The sequence below is a fragment of the Juglans microcarpa x Juglans regia genome, chromosome 7D, assembly GCF_004785595.1.
Source record: "Juglans microcarpa x Juglans regia isolate MS1-56 chromosome 7D, Jm3101_v1.0, whole genome shotgun sequence".
NCBI lineage: Eukaryota > Viridiplantae > Streptophyta > Magnoliopsida > Fagales > Juglandaceae > Juglans > Juglans microcarpa x Juglans regia.
This window is the reverse complement of record NC_054606.1, coordinates 14665492-14681634: the sequence shown is the minus strand read 5'-3', so window position 1 is coordinate 14681634 and position 16143 is coordinate 14665492. Positions and strand designations below refer to the sequence as shown.

Here is a 16143-nt window from a genome sequence, read left to right as displayed (position 1 = left end):
ATTCAGAGCAAGGTTTCCAATCAGGTCTTATTCTATCTTTTATTTCTTGCATATTTAATTCTAGGGCTTCATTGTTCTAGGATTGATTACAAAAAAAAAAAAAAAATAGTGGTGGTTAGCAGACTTCTTCACTATTGTTAGGGTTGCTGAAACTCATTGTTCTAGGGTTTGTGTTGGCTGAAATCTCTTGTTCTAGGGGCTGCTGTATATCACTTGCCCAAGGGTTTCTGAGTTATTGTTAGGGTTTTCTCAACTGCTTATTCTTGTTTGTGATCAAATCAGTTGGTGAAAGGAAAAGAAAAGAAAAGAAAAGAAAAGAAAGGAAAAAAAAAAAAAATTCGAGGATTTTTTTCTTGAGCCTTATCATCAAAGGGGGTGATTCTAGTTGGTATCTTGTCTTATTGTTAACTGTTTCATTCGTATAATTTCCTTGATTCACGTGCTATTTTTTTTCATTCCTTCCGTGTTTCTCTTGTTCTTGTTTCTTGGACCTAATTACTAGTTGGGATAAAACAAAGTTGCTTTGTCTTGATTGAGTCAATTAGTTCTTAAAGAACTGGAGTGGGAAAACACTTGAGGTAAAAGGCAAGAGAGTGTGAGACTATTATCGAAAAAAGCCAATTAAGAGTGAAACACGAGTGGAGTGTCATTATTCGAGTGTAAACACGTGAGGGAGTGTGTGAGGTTTATTTTTTTTTTTTTCCCACTAACATTCTTTTGTGTAGCGCCTGATAATGTCTCATCGGAGTAGCGCATCACCAAGGGGGAGAGCAGATAACTCATCCTTCGTGTTGCAAGCCATGCAACAACAGTTTGAGCGGTTGAACTTGGTGTTGGGTGAAGTGAGGGATAGGATGGATCATCAAGAAGCAGCGATTAGAAATCTACAAGGTGGGAGGGACAGGAGGCGACGTGAGCATAGAGTTGAAAATCAGTATGAGAATGAAGGAGATGGTGAGGATGAGGAAGACTTAGCATCTGATGTTGGGTCGGGTAGAAATAGAAGAGTTAGGCATGAAAGAGGATTTGAGGGGAATCTAAGGGGTCGGGATGGTGTAGATGGAGACCTTGGTAGCATCAAAATGAAAATACCACCTTTCCAAGGTAGAACTGACCCTGAGGTTTATCTAGAGTGGGAGAAAAAAATAGAGTTGGTGTTTGATTGCCATAATTACTCTGAGGAGAAGAAAGTGAAGTTGGCGGTAATTGAATTCAGTGATTATGCTATTATTTGGTGGGATCAATTAGTGACCAATAGGAGGAGGAATTATGAGAGGCCTATAGAGACATGGGGAGAGTTGAAAGCTCTCATGAGGCGGAGATTTGTTCCTAGCCATTACTATAGAGACCTTAACCAGAAATTACAAAATCTTACACAGGGGTCTAGGAGTGTAGAGGATTACCATAAGGAGATGGAGGTGGCCATGATTCGGGCTAATGTAGAGGAGGACCGAGAGGCCACCATGGCTAGATTTTTGAGTGGGTTAAATAGGGACATAGCCAATGTAATTGAATTACAACATTATGTGGAGATAGAGGACATGGTGCACATGGCTATGAAGGTGGGGAGAGACAATTAAAGAGAAAAGGGACAGCAAGGTACACTTCGGTTTCTAGCACTACTTGGAAATCAAAATGGGATAGGAATGATCCAGGTGAAGCAAAGAGAAAGACCGAACCACCTAAGGGAAAAGATGAGGGAACTAGCAACAAACCCAAGGTAGAATCCCAACCTTCACGGAATAGAGATATCAAATGTTTTAAGTGTTTGGGTTCAGGGCACATTGCTTCTCAATGTCCAAATAGGAGGGTGATGATTATGCGTGACAATGGAGAGGTGATGACTGAGAGTGAGGATGATAGTGATGAGGTGCCCGAGTTGGATGATGCTAGTGATGATGATGGAGTGGTATACCCTGTGACAGGTGAGTCTCTTGTTGCCAGGCGTGCTCTTAATGCACACATTAAGGTGGATGATGCAGAGCAACAGAGAGAGAACATTTTCCATACTAGATGCCATGTCAACAATAAGGTATGTAGTATGATCATTGATGGAGGGAGTTGTACTAATGTGGCTAGCACTACTTTGGTTGAGAAATTGAATTTACCAACCTTAAAACACTCTAGACCATACAAATTGCAGTGGTTGAATGATTGTGGAGAGGTTAGGGTGGATAAACAAGTGTTAGTTACTTTTTCTATTGGGAAGTATCAGGATGAGGTGCTTTGTGATGTTGTGCCTATGCATGCGGGCCATATTTTGTTGGGGAGGCCATGGCAGTATGATAGGAGGGTGACACATGATGGGTTCAAGAACATGTACAGCTTTGAAAAGGAGGGCAAAAGAATTAAGCTTGCTCCTTTAACTCCAAGCCAGGTCTATGAGGACCAATTGAAATTGAAAAGTGAGGTTGCTCAAAAAAGAAAAAGTGAAAATGAGAGTGATCAGAAGAGAAAGAGTGAAAATGAGAGTGATCAAAAAAGGAAGAGTGAAAAAGAGATTGAGCAAAAAAGAAAGAGTGAGAGTGAAAAAGAGCATAAAAGAAAGAGTGAAAAAGAAAGTAGAGAGGTGGCTGAGAGTAAAGAAAAAAGAGTAGAGCCACTAGAGAAAAAAGAAAGAGAGTCTTCTGAGAGAAAAGGAAAGGCAAAAGTGAGTTTCTATGCAAGAGAGAGTGAGGTTAAGAGGGCTTTCTTCGCAGATCGCCCTATGATTTTTCTTGTCTATAAAGAGTCTTATCTTACTCTTGATGAAACTAACCAGTTTCTTCCTAGTTTGGCTGTTTCTTTGTTGCAGGAGTTTGAGGATGTATTCCCGGATGAGATGCCAAATGAGTTGCCACCCATTAGAGGCATTGAGCACCAGATTGATTTTGTGCCCGGGGCTGCTATTCCAAACCGACCAGCCTATAGGAGTAATCCAGAGGAGACAAAGGAGCTTCAGAGGCAAGTTGAGGATTTGATGAGCAGGGGGTACGTGAGGGAGAGCATGAGCCCTTGTGCTGTACCAGAGCTACTGGTGCCAAAGAAGGATGGGACGTGGAGGATGTGCATTGATTGCAGGGCGGTCAACAATATCACGGTAAAGTATCGCCATCCCATTCCTAGATTGGATGATATGCTTGATGAATTGCATGGCTCATGTATTTTCAGTAAAATTGATCTTAAAAGTGGGTACCATCAAATTAGAATGAAAGAGGGTGATGAATGGAAAACTGCTTTTAAGACTAAATATGGGCTTTATGAATGGTTGGTTATGCCATTTGGACTTACAAATGCGCCCAGTACTTTCATGAGATTAATGAACCATGTCCTACGTGCATTCATAGGCAAGTTTGTGGTTGTGTACTTTGATGATATCTTAGTGTACAACAAGAACTTAAATGAACATATTGACCATTTGAGATATGTGTTTGATGTGTTGAGATGTGAAAAATTGTATGCTAATTTCAAGAAATGTGCCTTTTGCATGGAAAAAGTTGTTTTTCTTGGTTATGTTGTTAGAACAAAGGGTATTGAGGTGGATGAAGAGAAAGTCAAGGCCATCAAGGAGTGGCCAATGCCAAAAAGCATCACTGAGGTAAGAAGCTTTCATGGCTTAGCAAGCTTTTATCGGCGTTTTGTTAAAGACTTCAGCACCATTACTGCACCACTCACTGAGGTAATTAAAAAGAATGTTGGGTTTCATTGGGGGGCTAATCAAGAGAATGCTTTTGCCACTATTAAAGAAAGGTTGTGCTCTGCACCTGTGTTAGCATTACCTGATTTTAACAAAGCTTTTGAGATTGAATGTGATGCCTCCGGAATTGGGATTGGAGCCGTTTTGATGCAAGATAGGCGTCCCATAGCCTTCTTCAGTGAAAAGTTAAGTGGGGCATCCCTGAACTACCATACTTATGACAAAGAGCTTTACGCTCTTGTTCGTGCATTAGAGACTTGGCAACACTACCTATGGCCAAGGAAATTTGTGATCCACACCGATCATGAATCATTGAAGCATCTCAAGGGTCAAGGTAAGTTGAATAAAAGGCATGCTAGATGGATGGAATACATTGAGACATTTCCCTATGTCATCCGTTACAAGCAAGGTAAGGAGAACATTGTTGCTGATGCTCTATCCCGGAGGAGTAGTTTGGATGGACAAAAGAAGGCAGAGTTAGTGAAGTCACTTCATGAGAGGGTACGGCTTCAAATTGCCCAAAAGAATGAAAGGGTTGCGTCCCAAGCCAATAAAGGACGAAGGCGTGTCATCTTTGAACCAGGAGATTGGGTTTGGGTTCACATGCGCAAAGAAAGATTCCCAGCCCATAGAAGGACTAAGTTACATCCTCGAGGAGATGGACCTTTCCAAATTCTTGAGAAAATTAATGACAATGCATATAAAGTGGAACTTCCAGGTGAGTATAAAGTTTCTGCAACTTTCAATGTTTCTGATCTTTCTTCTTTTGATGTAGGTGAAGATTCGAGGTCGAATCCTTTTGAGGAGAGGGGGAATGATAGGAACCAAGGTGGGCCTACTCTTAAAGATCCTTTGCAAGTTCCAGATGGGCCAATTACAAGATCAAGGGCCAAGAAGATCAAGGAAGCAATGCAAGGATTGGTGCAATCCACTTGGGATGAAGCCAGCAAGAGCCCAACACTGAAGATGGGTCTGAAAGAAGAAGAACCAGCTTTGATCCACTTTATTCATGCTGAGGAAGACATGACTTAGAGATACGGCCTATTGTTATTGGAGGCTTCTAATTTGGTTAAATGATTTATTTTACTAGTTTAGAATAAGTGGGATTGAAAATGCTTGGCTCACATGTCTTATTTCTTATGAACTATGTTTTTGGGAAGGCCTTGTATTTTGGCCAAGGGCTTATTTGGAAAGTTACATTTTAGGAACTAGGGTTTCATCAATTTATTGTTGGGGTTACTGTAGCCGCGGGTACTGTAGCCGGTACTGTTCATCAAGGGTAATTTTGGGAAAAAGGGGCTTTATTTTGGGTAGGGTTTTGATTAGGTTTGGGTTTAAAAACTCTTTGTAGCCTCATTTGAGAGATTAGACAATATTGAATTTTATTTGTGAGTTGAGTTTTCTCCTCTTGTTCTTGATTGAACTCTTGAACTTATCAAAGGTAAATCACAACCTTTGTGGCGTTCCTCCTTTGTAATCTGGGTTCTTGAGACGGGTTCTTCAACGGGTCTAGATTTTAATATAATCTAGGTTCTTGAAACGAGTTCTCATCGGGTCTAGGTTTCTCCATCCTTGACTTGAATTTTGGCTTTCTTGGGGAGTTTTCAAATTGATTGTGGGTTCAAGGGAATTCATTCCCACGGGTTCATATCATTTGGTATTCAGAGCAAGGTTTCCAATCAGGTCTTATTCTATCTTTTATTTCTTGCATATTTAATTCTAGGGCTTCATTGTTCTAGGATTGTTTGCCATTTATAGAGTTTGCATATAATAGGACGATGCATACTACTACTTCATACTCTCCTTTTGAAATTGTTTATGGATTTAATCCACTTACTCCTTTGGATTTGATGCCTTTACCTGTTGATGACAGGAGTAGTTTGGATGGACAAAAGAAGGCGGAGTTGGTGAAATCACTTCATGGGAGGGTACGGCTTCAAATTGCCCAAAAGAATGAAAGGGTTGCGTCCCAAGCCAATAAAGGACGAAGGCGTGTCAACTTTGAACCAGGAGATTGGGTTTGGGTTCACATGTGCAAAGAAAGATTCCCAGCCCATAGAAGGACTAAGTTACATCCTCGAGGAGATGGACCTTTCCAAATTCTTGAGAAAATTAATGACAATGCATATAAAGTTGATCTTCCAGGTGAGTATAAAGTTTCTGCAACTTTCAATGTTTCTGATCTTTCTCCTTTTGATGTAGGTGAAGATTCGAGGTCGAATCCTTTTGAGGAGAGGGGGAATGATAGGAACCATGGTGGGCCTACTCTTAAAGATCCTTTCCAAGTTCCAGATGGGCCAATTACAAGATCAAGGGCCAAGAAGATCAAGGAAGCAATGCAAGGATTGGTGCAATCCACTTGGGATGAAGCCAGCAAGAGCCCAACACTGAAGATGGGTCTGAAAGAAGAAGAACCAGCTTTGATCCACTTTATTCATGCTGTGGAAGACATGACTTAGAGATACGGCCTATTGTTATTGGAGGCTTCTAATTTGGTTAAATGATTTATTTTATTAGTTTAAAATAAGTGGGCTTGAAGATGCTTAGCTCACATGTCTTATTTCTTATGAACTATGTTTTTGGGAAGGCCTTGTATTTTGGCCAAGGGCTTATTTGGAAAGTTACATTTTAGGAACTAGGGTTTCATCAATTTATTGTAGGGGGTACTGTAGCTGCGGGTACTGTAGCCGGTACTGTTCATCAAGGGTAATTTTGGGAAAAAGGGGCTTTATTTTGGCTAGGGTTTTGATTAGGTTTGGGTTTAAAAACTCATTATAGCCTCATTTGAGAGATTAGACAATATTGAATTTTATTTGTGAGTTGAGTTTTCTCCTCTTGTTCTTGATTGAACTCTTCAACTTATCAAAGGTAAATCACAACCTTTGTGGCGTTCCTCCTTTTTAATCTGGGTTCTTGAGATGGGTTATTCAACGGGTCTAGATTTAATATAATCTAGGTTCTTGAAACGGATTCTCATCGGGTCTAGATTCTCCATCCTTGACTTGATTTTTGGCTTTCTTGGGGAGTTTTCAAATTTATTGTGGGTTCAAGGGAATTCATTTCCACGGGTTCATATCAACAACACACAAAAATACATCACAGTCTTTCAAAATCCATCAAAATTCTTCACAATACCCAAACTACATCACAGTCTTCTTGGAGCACCTACTCATTGCCCGATAGCATTGGTTGTGTGACAGTACTGCACTGTCTTAGAACTACAATTCCTTGCATGCATTGGGTATCTACCCCTAAGTTCAAATAAAAAAAATTGCCATTAGAAAGTGCTTATGAATGCAGTGGGAAGCAATATAGAATTAATACACATAAAAATTTATTACCTGAACACTTTTTAGAGCTTTCGATACCTCACAATCTTGGGATGTATCATCAAATATTTTTCTGCATGTCTAAATAAATTTCAAATACAAAAATATACATCCGTTGGAAGAAATATGCTTGCAGTGGGAAGCAATGCACGTAATAAATACTTGACAAAAATTTATTACCTATTTCTTCTTTCGCTTGGTCGCAACCTTCTCCACAAGCGGAACCTTTTTTTTTGTTGGCGGTCTCCCTTTCCCTTTGCAACGTGTGTGCTTAATATTTTCTTGCTTTTGTCCGTGATCACAGTCTCTATTACCTTGGTTGAACCGGACTCAAGTGTTAATCCTCTAAATTGATTCTCAAACTCATCCAAGTGGCGCATGAATGCGGTAACATGGGCATCACTCGATGATACATGGGTTGCTAATTTCACACATTGTTTCACCACAAACTCATACCTCCGTGAGTCCGCATTTTGCCGCAAGTCTCCTCTTTAAGTTCTTCCTCCATCGATCCAAGAAGTACTTCTTTGGTAGCGCATGAATCTTATTCATTTGACAAACGTTCAATGCATGCCTACAGACAATCCTGCTCATCTCAAACAATGCACATGTGCATTTCACATCAATCTCCTCATCGTTAAGGTAAACTTTGTACTTGATGCTCTTGACATGGTCATCATCTGTGGTAATTTCATCCAAAATATTGTAGGTGGAAATGCAACCTTCCTTATTGATAAATATGCAGTTACATAAAATCATTCCCTAGACCTCTCTTTGGACCCCTTTAAATTTCGCATTTGTATATAGCTCTTGAAACTTATTTTCAATGCGAAACGCGGATGAACATAGGATGGTTTGGTTGGCGGAATTGAAATCAGCTATCGTCTCGACCTCCACCTTCTTCCTAAGCTTATTGTCAAATTGATAGATGAATTTTTTCAATGTCATACTAGAATGCACAAATCCATCGAAAAAAGCATTCATGCTTTCAGAATGCTGTGTTTGTGCTCATGCAAGCCCAAAAAACTCCCTTAAGGTAAATCGGTACACAGAACAACCTCTTGTTCTACAACCCTTGCAATCATTCATTTTCACCTAGCTCATACTTTTGAATAAGTAGCCCTCATTTCTCCTCAAACTCATCACATGTCTGTGAATCAAATAGGACATTTTGGATGGCAATCTTCAACCCTGCATTGAAGGCAACATGAGATCCCAATTTCTCTCGTATTTTTCGCATTATATGCCATAGACAATATCTATGGTGAGAGTTTGGGAGTACCAATGCAATAGCACTCTTCATTGCTCGGTCTTGGTCTTTTATAATCGCTGTTGGAGCCCGACTATCCATGCACTCCAATCATGCTAGAAACAATCACACAAAAGTATTTTTGTCCTCGCTTGCAATCAAGCCAGCCCCTAATAGTATAGACTGGCGATGATGATTTACACTAACAAATGGAGTAAACGGCATACCGTATCTATTTATTAGGTATGTCGTATCGAAGGTGATAACATCTCCGAAATACTCATACGCTGCTCTACTACGTGCGTCAGCCCAGAACACATTTCTCAGTCTCATCTCCTCATCCACATCAATCACATAAACAAAACCCTCATTCTGCAACCTCATCCTCTTGAAGTACTCAGTAAATGCTTCGCCACCACATTTACCCAGCCTTAATTGTATGGGTTTGTCAATAAAATTTTGACAGTGTTTTTCTTGAAACTGCATATTCTCAAACTCCCGCATCAACAACAAGTGCCTCGAAATTCTTGTTTATTCGAACACCTGCTCTATCATTCAAATCAAGCATCCTCTGATTGTATTCATCTAAATACTTGTACGATTTAAAAAATCTAGACTTTTGTGTGTTGACAGTACTATGATTATGGATAATCTCAACAGTGGTTACCACCCAAGTACCCTCCACCAAGTGAGCATTTATCCTTGCCTTAAAATCTGTTTTAATAGTTGGGCGTGACCTCAAGATATTACTATGACTAGGATGGTACTTGCCGTCACGCGCATACCCAATCGTCAAATACTTCACCCTCCCATTAGCCTCTCTTTTTGTCCTTTGTGTTATAACACCAAAACTAGGGCTAAGCAAAAATCCGACTCTGCACTGGCTCCGCTCCGGCTTCGACTTGTCGGAGTCGGAGGTTTTTTCCTCTTGGAAGTCAGAGTCAGAGTCGGAGTTGGAGTCAGAGCCATTGATGAACCGACTCCGGCTCCGCTCCGATCAGACTCCGACCCTCTGCCTCTAACTCCGCCTCCGACGTGGCCTTCGACTCCGGCTCCGTCTCCGATTTTATACATATTTTATAAAAAGATGTGTTTTTCTATATATTAATTATTTAAATTTTATACAACTATATCTTATATAGTTAGTTAAACTCAATAATATACTAGTTGAATAATATATTTATACTATAATATATAGACTAAATTGACTAATTATAGTTTAGTATATGACTATATGTAAATATCATATTATTACAAATTTACAATATCACTACCATGTAACACTAAATTACTAATGTATAAATGTAATAGCATATAATACTAATGTATATATAATATACTATAAACACTAAAATGCATAATACCATCGACATGTAATATTGTAATACTAATGTATAAACACTAATCTATAAATTTATAATAACATATAATACTAATGTATAATAACTAAAGTATTACTCATATAAATTACTAATAGTGTTAATTGCTATATATAAATTAGTAAACCACTTTAAGCCTATATATAAATTACTATATAAATCACTATAGTATTAATTACTAATACTATATTACAGTATTACTATATGATACTATTAACTATAGTGATATACTAGTATTAGACATTAGTGTACTAATACAATCAGTGATATAGTCAGTATAATATTTATACTAATACTATTATATAGTTATACTAAATTAAAATCACTATAGCAAATACTAATATATAATTATGCTAATCACTATAACTAATACTAATACTAATATAGACTATGGTTATAACTGATAGTATTATAACTATACTAAATTACTATAACTTATACTAATATAGTTATACTAAAATTTAAATAACTACAAGTAATACTAATATAGTTATATTACTATAGGGTACTATTAACTATAGTGATATACTAGTATTAGTATACTAATACTATTAGTGATATAGTTAGTATAATATTTATACTAATACTATTATATAGTTATACTAAATTAAAATCATTATAGTAAATACTAATATATAGTTATGCTAATCACTATAACTAATTCTAATACTAATATAGACTATAGTTATAACTTGTAGTATTATAACTATACTAAATCACTATAACTTATGCTAATATACTAATATAGTTATACTAAAGGACTATAACTAATACTAATATAGTTATACTAATCACTATAACTATATATAGTATTAATATCACTATTAGTATAATATATAGTATTAATAATAACTAATACTAATATAACTATTAGTATAACTAATATCACTACTAGTATAACTAATATTAATACTAATGCTAATACTATTAGTGTATTACTAATATTTATATATATTAATATATATCAACTATAAGATGTTAGAGATTTTATATATATATATATATATATCAAGTATATTAGTGTATTAGACTAATATTTCGTATACGGTGCCTTTTTTTATTATTCATATATAATAATATATATATATATATCATAAATTTTTTTATGAATCTTCATATATATATATATATATAATATAAAATAGATTTATACTACTATACAGTACGACACTGATTAGATTTAGAACTTAAAACTCTAGGTCAGGTGCTGAGGGTTCCCATCCCGAGTTCCACTTCCCCCCTCTTTCAATTTCATCTTCAAGAATCAATCTTCACTGAATCACTTTAGAATCTCAGCCCTCCCCTCTCTCACGCAGCGCTGCAGGCCCGCAGCCCTCCCCTCCCTCTCGCGCAGCCCTCTCTCGCAGCTCCTCTTGCAGACTCGCACAGCTCTCTCACGCAGCCCTCTCTCGCGCAACCCTCTCTCGAGTCTCCGCAGCCCTCTTTAGCGTAGCCCCTCCCTCGCGCAGCCCTCTCGCGGAGCCCCTCCCTCGAGCAGCCCTCTCGCGAAGCCCCTCTCTTGCATAGCCCTCCACTCACGCAGCTCCTCTCGGTAGGTTAACCAAACCCATCTCTATTCTTTAATCAAATCTTTGAGGTTAGTAATGTTGATTTTTTCTATGTTTATTTCCAGATTTGGCATTATAGTTTAATACATAATAAAATGATCTCCATAATTTTTGGCATTCATGCAAACACAACACTGACATTCTGGCACTTAAATGAGCCAAGTGAACAAACAAATTTTGATGTTAAACACAAAGCACATCAAGTTTTAAGGTATTGATCAACAAATATCTAAATTTCCCAAAAAACAACACTAAGCCATTGGCTAGAGTTTAAGGTATTGATCAAGTTTTAAGAAGCATACACGGCAAACAACGTGCTAAGTTTGCTAACAAAAATGTATTCTAACCCAGCACTAGACAGCTAGACTACTTAGACTATTGACTAGAGTTGTAGTTTGGTCTTGTTAAACTATATTACGAGGTTTGACCTACAAGGCAAACAACATGTTGCTGCAACTTTTTTTATGGGAGTTTAACAGAAAAATGAATGCCAATGTGTGGTGCAAAAATGATTGGTAATTTGGGTCTATTTTGTTGATTGTGTTTGGGAAATCCGTTACCCAAAAATATGTAATTTTTTATGTCGTTTTAGTGGTGATTTCGTTTGTTGATTGTTGGGTCTAATTTTTTTTCTATTTTTCTGTTTAAGATGAGTATATATTTTCTCAAATATATTTATGTTTTAGTGATTGTAAAACATCCACAAGTTGAGTTAATGAGTTTGTATTATGCTTTTGGGGCTGTGTTTGGCTGTTTTAGTGATTGTCTTAATCGTACTATTTTGTTTGTTTGTTGTGTTTTAGTTTTTAAATCATGAATATAGAAGGCACAAACACTCCTACATCCACAGCTGCATCTTCTCCTGGCAGCCCAGAACAGCCTATTGATGCTCCCTATCCCATAGTTGAAGAGTCCAGTGGACCAATAGAATCTTCGGTAGGCACTCCTAGTGCTTTCTGTTCTAACCCTCGCCCTCCAACTGGTAGCAGAGTTCCTAAGAATAGATCTTTGGTATGGGTCCGCTTCACAAGAGTACCCGATTGTGGTCTCGAAAAGCCTATAGCTACTTGTAACCATTGTGGAAGGCAATAGAAATGCCATCTCAAAAGTCAAGGCACTTCGGCCATGAAAACACACATCCAACTTTGCCCCAAAAACCGTAAGAGTAAGTTGGACAAGACTCATTCCGGAAGCAAGAATTGAAGGCCAAGGGAAGAGGGGCTTAGGGATGACCAAGTACAATGAGAGAAAAATCCGGGTAGCCCTTGCTAGGATGGTGATAGTGGATGTGTTACCCTTTAGAGTTGTTGAGGGCCAAGGGTTTCGGGAATGCACTAAATCCCTTGATCCTAGGTTTCCAATTCCTTCTCGATTTACCGTAATGCGTGATTGTATGAGGCTATTCTTGAATAGCTTGAAGAAAATGTTTTTGACCACGAAACAAAGAGTGTGCCTGACCACATACACTTGGACTTCTATTCAAAATCTTAATTACATGTGTGTGACCGCTCACTTTATTGATAGTGATTGGAAGTTGCAGAAGAGAATCAGGATATGGATGGTATCATGATGATAGTACTTGTCAAAATAGGACTTTCTTTTCAATTTTTGCATGCACGTTATTGTAGTAGTGGTAAGTAAATATTATTATAACAGATGTGGATGATGGATGGTAGGTGTGGTCTGTGGATGTTTATTGTAGTGATTAGTATTTAGTTGGATGTGGATATCAGGATATGGATGATGGGAGTACATGTAAAAATAGGACTTACTTTTTACTTTTTGAATGCATGTTAGTATGTTACCTGTTTTATTTAGTTGTATTTTTTGTTATAATCAAAAGTTTAATTAGTTTAGATTGTAATGTTGAGAAAATTGAAACTTGAAAGTCCACATTTTTTTTTTAAAAAAAGTGGGTCAAATATGAAGTTAAAAAAGTCAAAAGAAAATAAAAAATAAAAAAATCCGACTCCACTCCGACAAGTCAGAGTTGGAGTCGGAGCAGATTCTGTACGTCTTGAAGTCGGAGGTCGGATTTGACCTCCAACAAAGTCAGAGTCGGAGTCGGAGGTTGGGCCCTCTGACTCCGAAATTGATATGAACCCGCGGGAATGAATTCCCTTGAACCCACAATCAATTGGAAAACTCCCCAAGAAAGCCAAAAATCAAGTCAAGGATGGAGAATCTAGACCCGATGAGAACCCGTTTCAAGAACCTAGATTATATTAAAATCTAGACCCGTTGAAGAACCCGTCTCAAGAACCCAGATTACAAAGGAGGAACGCCACAAAGGTTGTGATTTACCTTTGATAAGTTCAAGAGTTCAATCAAGAACAAGAGGAGAAAACTCAACTCACAAATAAAATTCAATATTGTCTGATCTTCAAATGAGGCTACAAGGAGTATTTAAACTAAACCTAATTAAAACCCTAGCCAAAATAAAGCCCCCTTTTACCCAAAATGCCCCTGATGAACAGTGTCACGCTACAGTACCGCGGCTACAGTACGGCTACAGTAACGCTACAGTACCTCTTAAAACCCTAATTCATAAAAGTAACTTTCCAAGTAAGCCCTTGGCCAAAATACAAGGCCTTCTTGAAAACTCTAGTTCATTGAAAATAAGACGTGTGGGCCAGACATCTTCAAGCCCACTTATTCTAAACTAATAAAATAAATCATTTAACCAAATTTGAAGTCTCAAATAACAATAGGCCCTATCTCTAAGCCATGTCTTCCACAGCTTGAATCAAGTGGATCAAAATTGGTTCTCCTTCTTTCAAGCCCATCTTGAGTGTTGGGCTCTTGCTAGCTTCATCCCAAGTGGATTGCACCAATCCGTGCATTGCTTCCTTGATCTTCTTGGTCCTTGATCTTGTAATTGGCCCATCTAGAATTTACAAATGATCTTTAAGACTAGGCCCACCTTGGTTCCCATCAGAAATGGTCGGTGCTCAGCCGTAACCAAAACCTTGTTGCTTAGCATATCACATGTAATAGGCCATAAGCTCGTGATTAGTGGCAAACTTCGTACCAGGTTTGGGCTCCTCCTCAACTCGGTCATGCAGAATTTTCTTCATTTATCTCCTCGGCTTCTGTCTCTACGTCTAATGAAGTACCTCCAACATTATTTTCACTTTCAGATATAAATGGTGCAGAATCTGCATTACTTGCGATCTTTTCAAAGCTTGTCAAGTCCTCTCCGGTACTTGACAGAGTGCATGGCATTTGTTGAAGATGGCTCGAACCCTTTGCATTAGTCGACGGAGAATAGATGAATGTCGTTAAAAAATGTGGCATTGGTGGGGGCCGCAATCAGGCATGATGTTAGTACGGGTAACAACACACACATCCAAAAAAATAAAAGATTAGAAAGGAATCTGCCTGGTTCATTTGTTGAACATGACCTGAAGGACCCGACTCCTTCACATCAATCGATAAAGGGTAGATGAACGTTGTTGGAAACGGTGGCATTGGTAGCGCCTGTAATCCGACTCGGCGTTAGAACGGGTAACAATGCACTTAAGGAAAACATTTGAAAGGATAGAAATGAATCTACCTGGATCGTTTGTTGAAGACACCCAACTCATCCGCATTAGTCAACGGAGGGTAGATGAACGTTATTGAAAAATGTGGTATTGGTGGGGGTTGCAATCAGGCACGGTGTTAGAACGGGTAACAACGCACGCATCCTAAAAAAAATAAAAGGTTACAAAGGAATCTACCTAGTTTGTTTGTTGAACACAGCCCGACTCCTCCGCATTAGTCGATGGAGGGTAGATGAACGTTGTTGGAGACGGTGGCATTGGTGGGGCCTATAAGCCAACTCGGTGTTAGAACGACTAACAATGCACTTAAGGAAAAAATTTGAAAGGTTAAAAAGGAATATACTTGGATCGTTTGTTGAAGACGACCCTACTCCTCTGTATTACTTGACGGAAGGTAGATGAACGTCGTTGGAAAAGTGGCATTGGTGGGGGCTATATTCGGGCACGATGTTAGAACGGGTAACAATGAACTTAAGAAAAAAAATCGAAAGTTTAAAATGGAATGTACCTGGCTACCTCATGTGTATGTATATGAATTCGGATATGCATTTAGATGCATCATAAATGACGGGTAGTAAGCATTTTCTGGACAGAGAGAGATCTACTATGCATAAATAAAAATACATTAACTAGTTGGAATCGAGGCACCTTCCTTTTATGAATGCCCAATGTATCATACCTGAGTCGGTGAAACTGGTGTAGAAGGCCTAGATGGCCTCTAGGCCTTCTATCTTCCTCTTTGTTCATTATGCTATTTCAACTGAGTTTTTAGATCGACATTACAAGAAAAAAACCATTAGTCCATTATCATAATATTAAATCAATCATGATTGAAAGCAAAAATGAATTCCAACGTAATGAGATTGATAATCGCAACTATGTATACCAGCTTAATGAGAAAAAGAGAACAATTAGGGGTGAATGTGATACCAGCTTAATGAGAAGAGGAGAACAATTAGGGGTGAATGTGATACCAACTTAATGAGATTGATAATTGTTGATAACTATAACTATGTAAATACCTCATCATCTACTTAGATCACAACATCAATCACTTCTCTGAAATCTTTCATATAAATTTGGACTAATTAAGGTGGGAATAAACACCTCTATACAAGAAGTCAAAATAAATAGTCTACTATTTGATTCACTTCTCTATAAACATGACAAAACTGGATATTTATCTCTGAAAGCTTTACAAAGAATATCGTTTCCTCTTCTTTACAATGAACACAACCAGTTCCTTATAAGTAGTTCACAATTTCTCAAAAATTATTATCAACCACTACATAGAACCGACTCAGCCTAATATGGAGATTCAATCCATCAAAAACACCTTTTATTTCAATTGGAGTGGTGATGCCCCGCCCATAAAGAGATGCAAATCCTGCCAGAAA

At 38.1% G+C, this 16143-nt stretch overlaps 1 protein-coding gene across 1 annotated transcript; it reads left to right on the top strand.

Moving 5' to 3' along the window:
* Window positions 1–2140: 2140 nt before the first annotated feature.
* On the top strand, window positions 2141–14433 carry LOC121238148 (the record flags this gene model as incomplete). Its single annotated transcript, XM_041134989.1, has 3 exons — window positions 2141–2410; window positions 2525–3406; window positions 14236–14433. Coding segments are annotated over 3 exons (1350 nt in total), but the record flags the coding sequence as incomplete, so codon positions are not given.
* Window positions 14434–16143: the final 1710 nt, after the last annotated feature.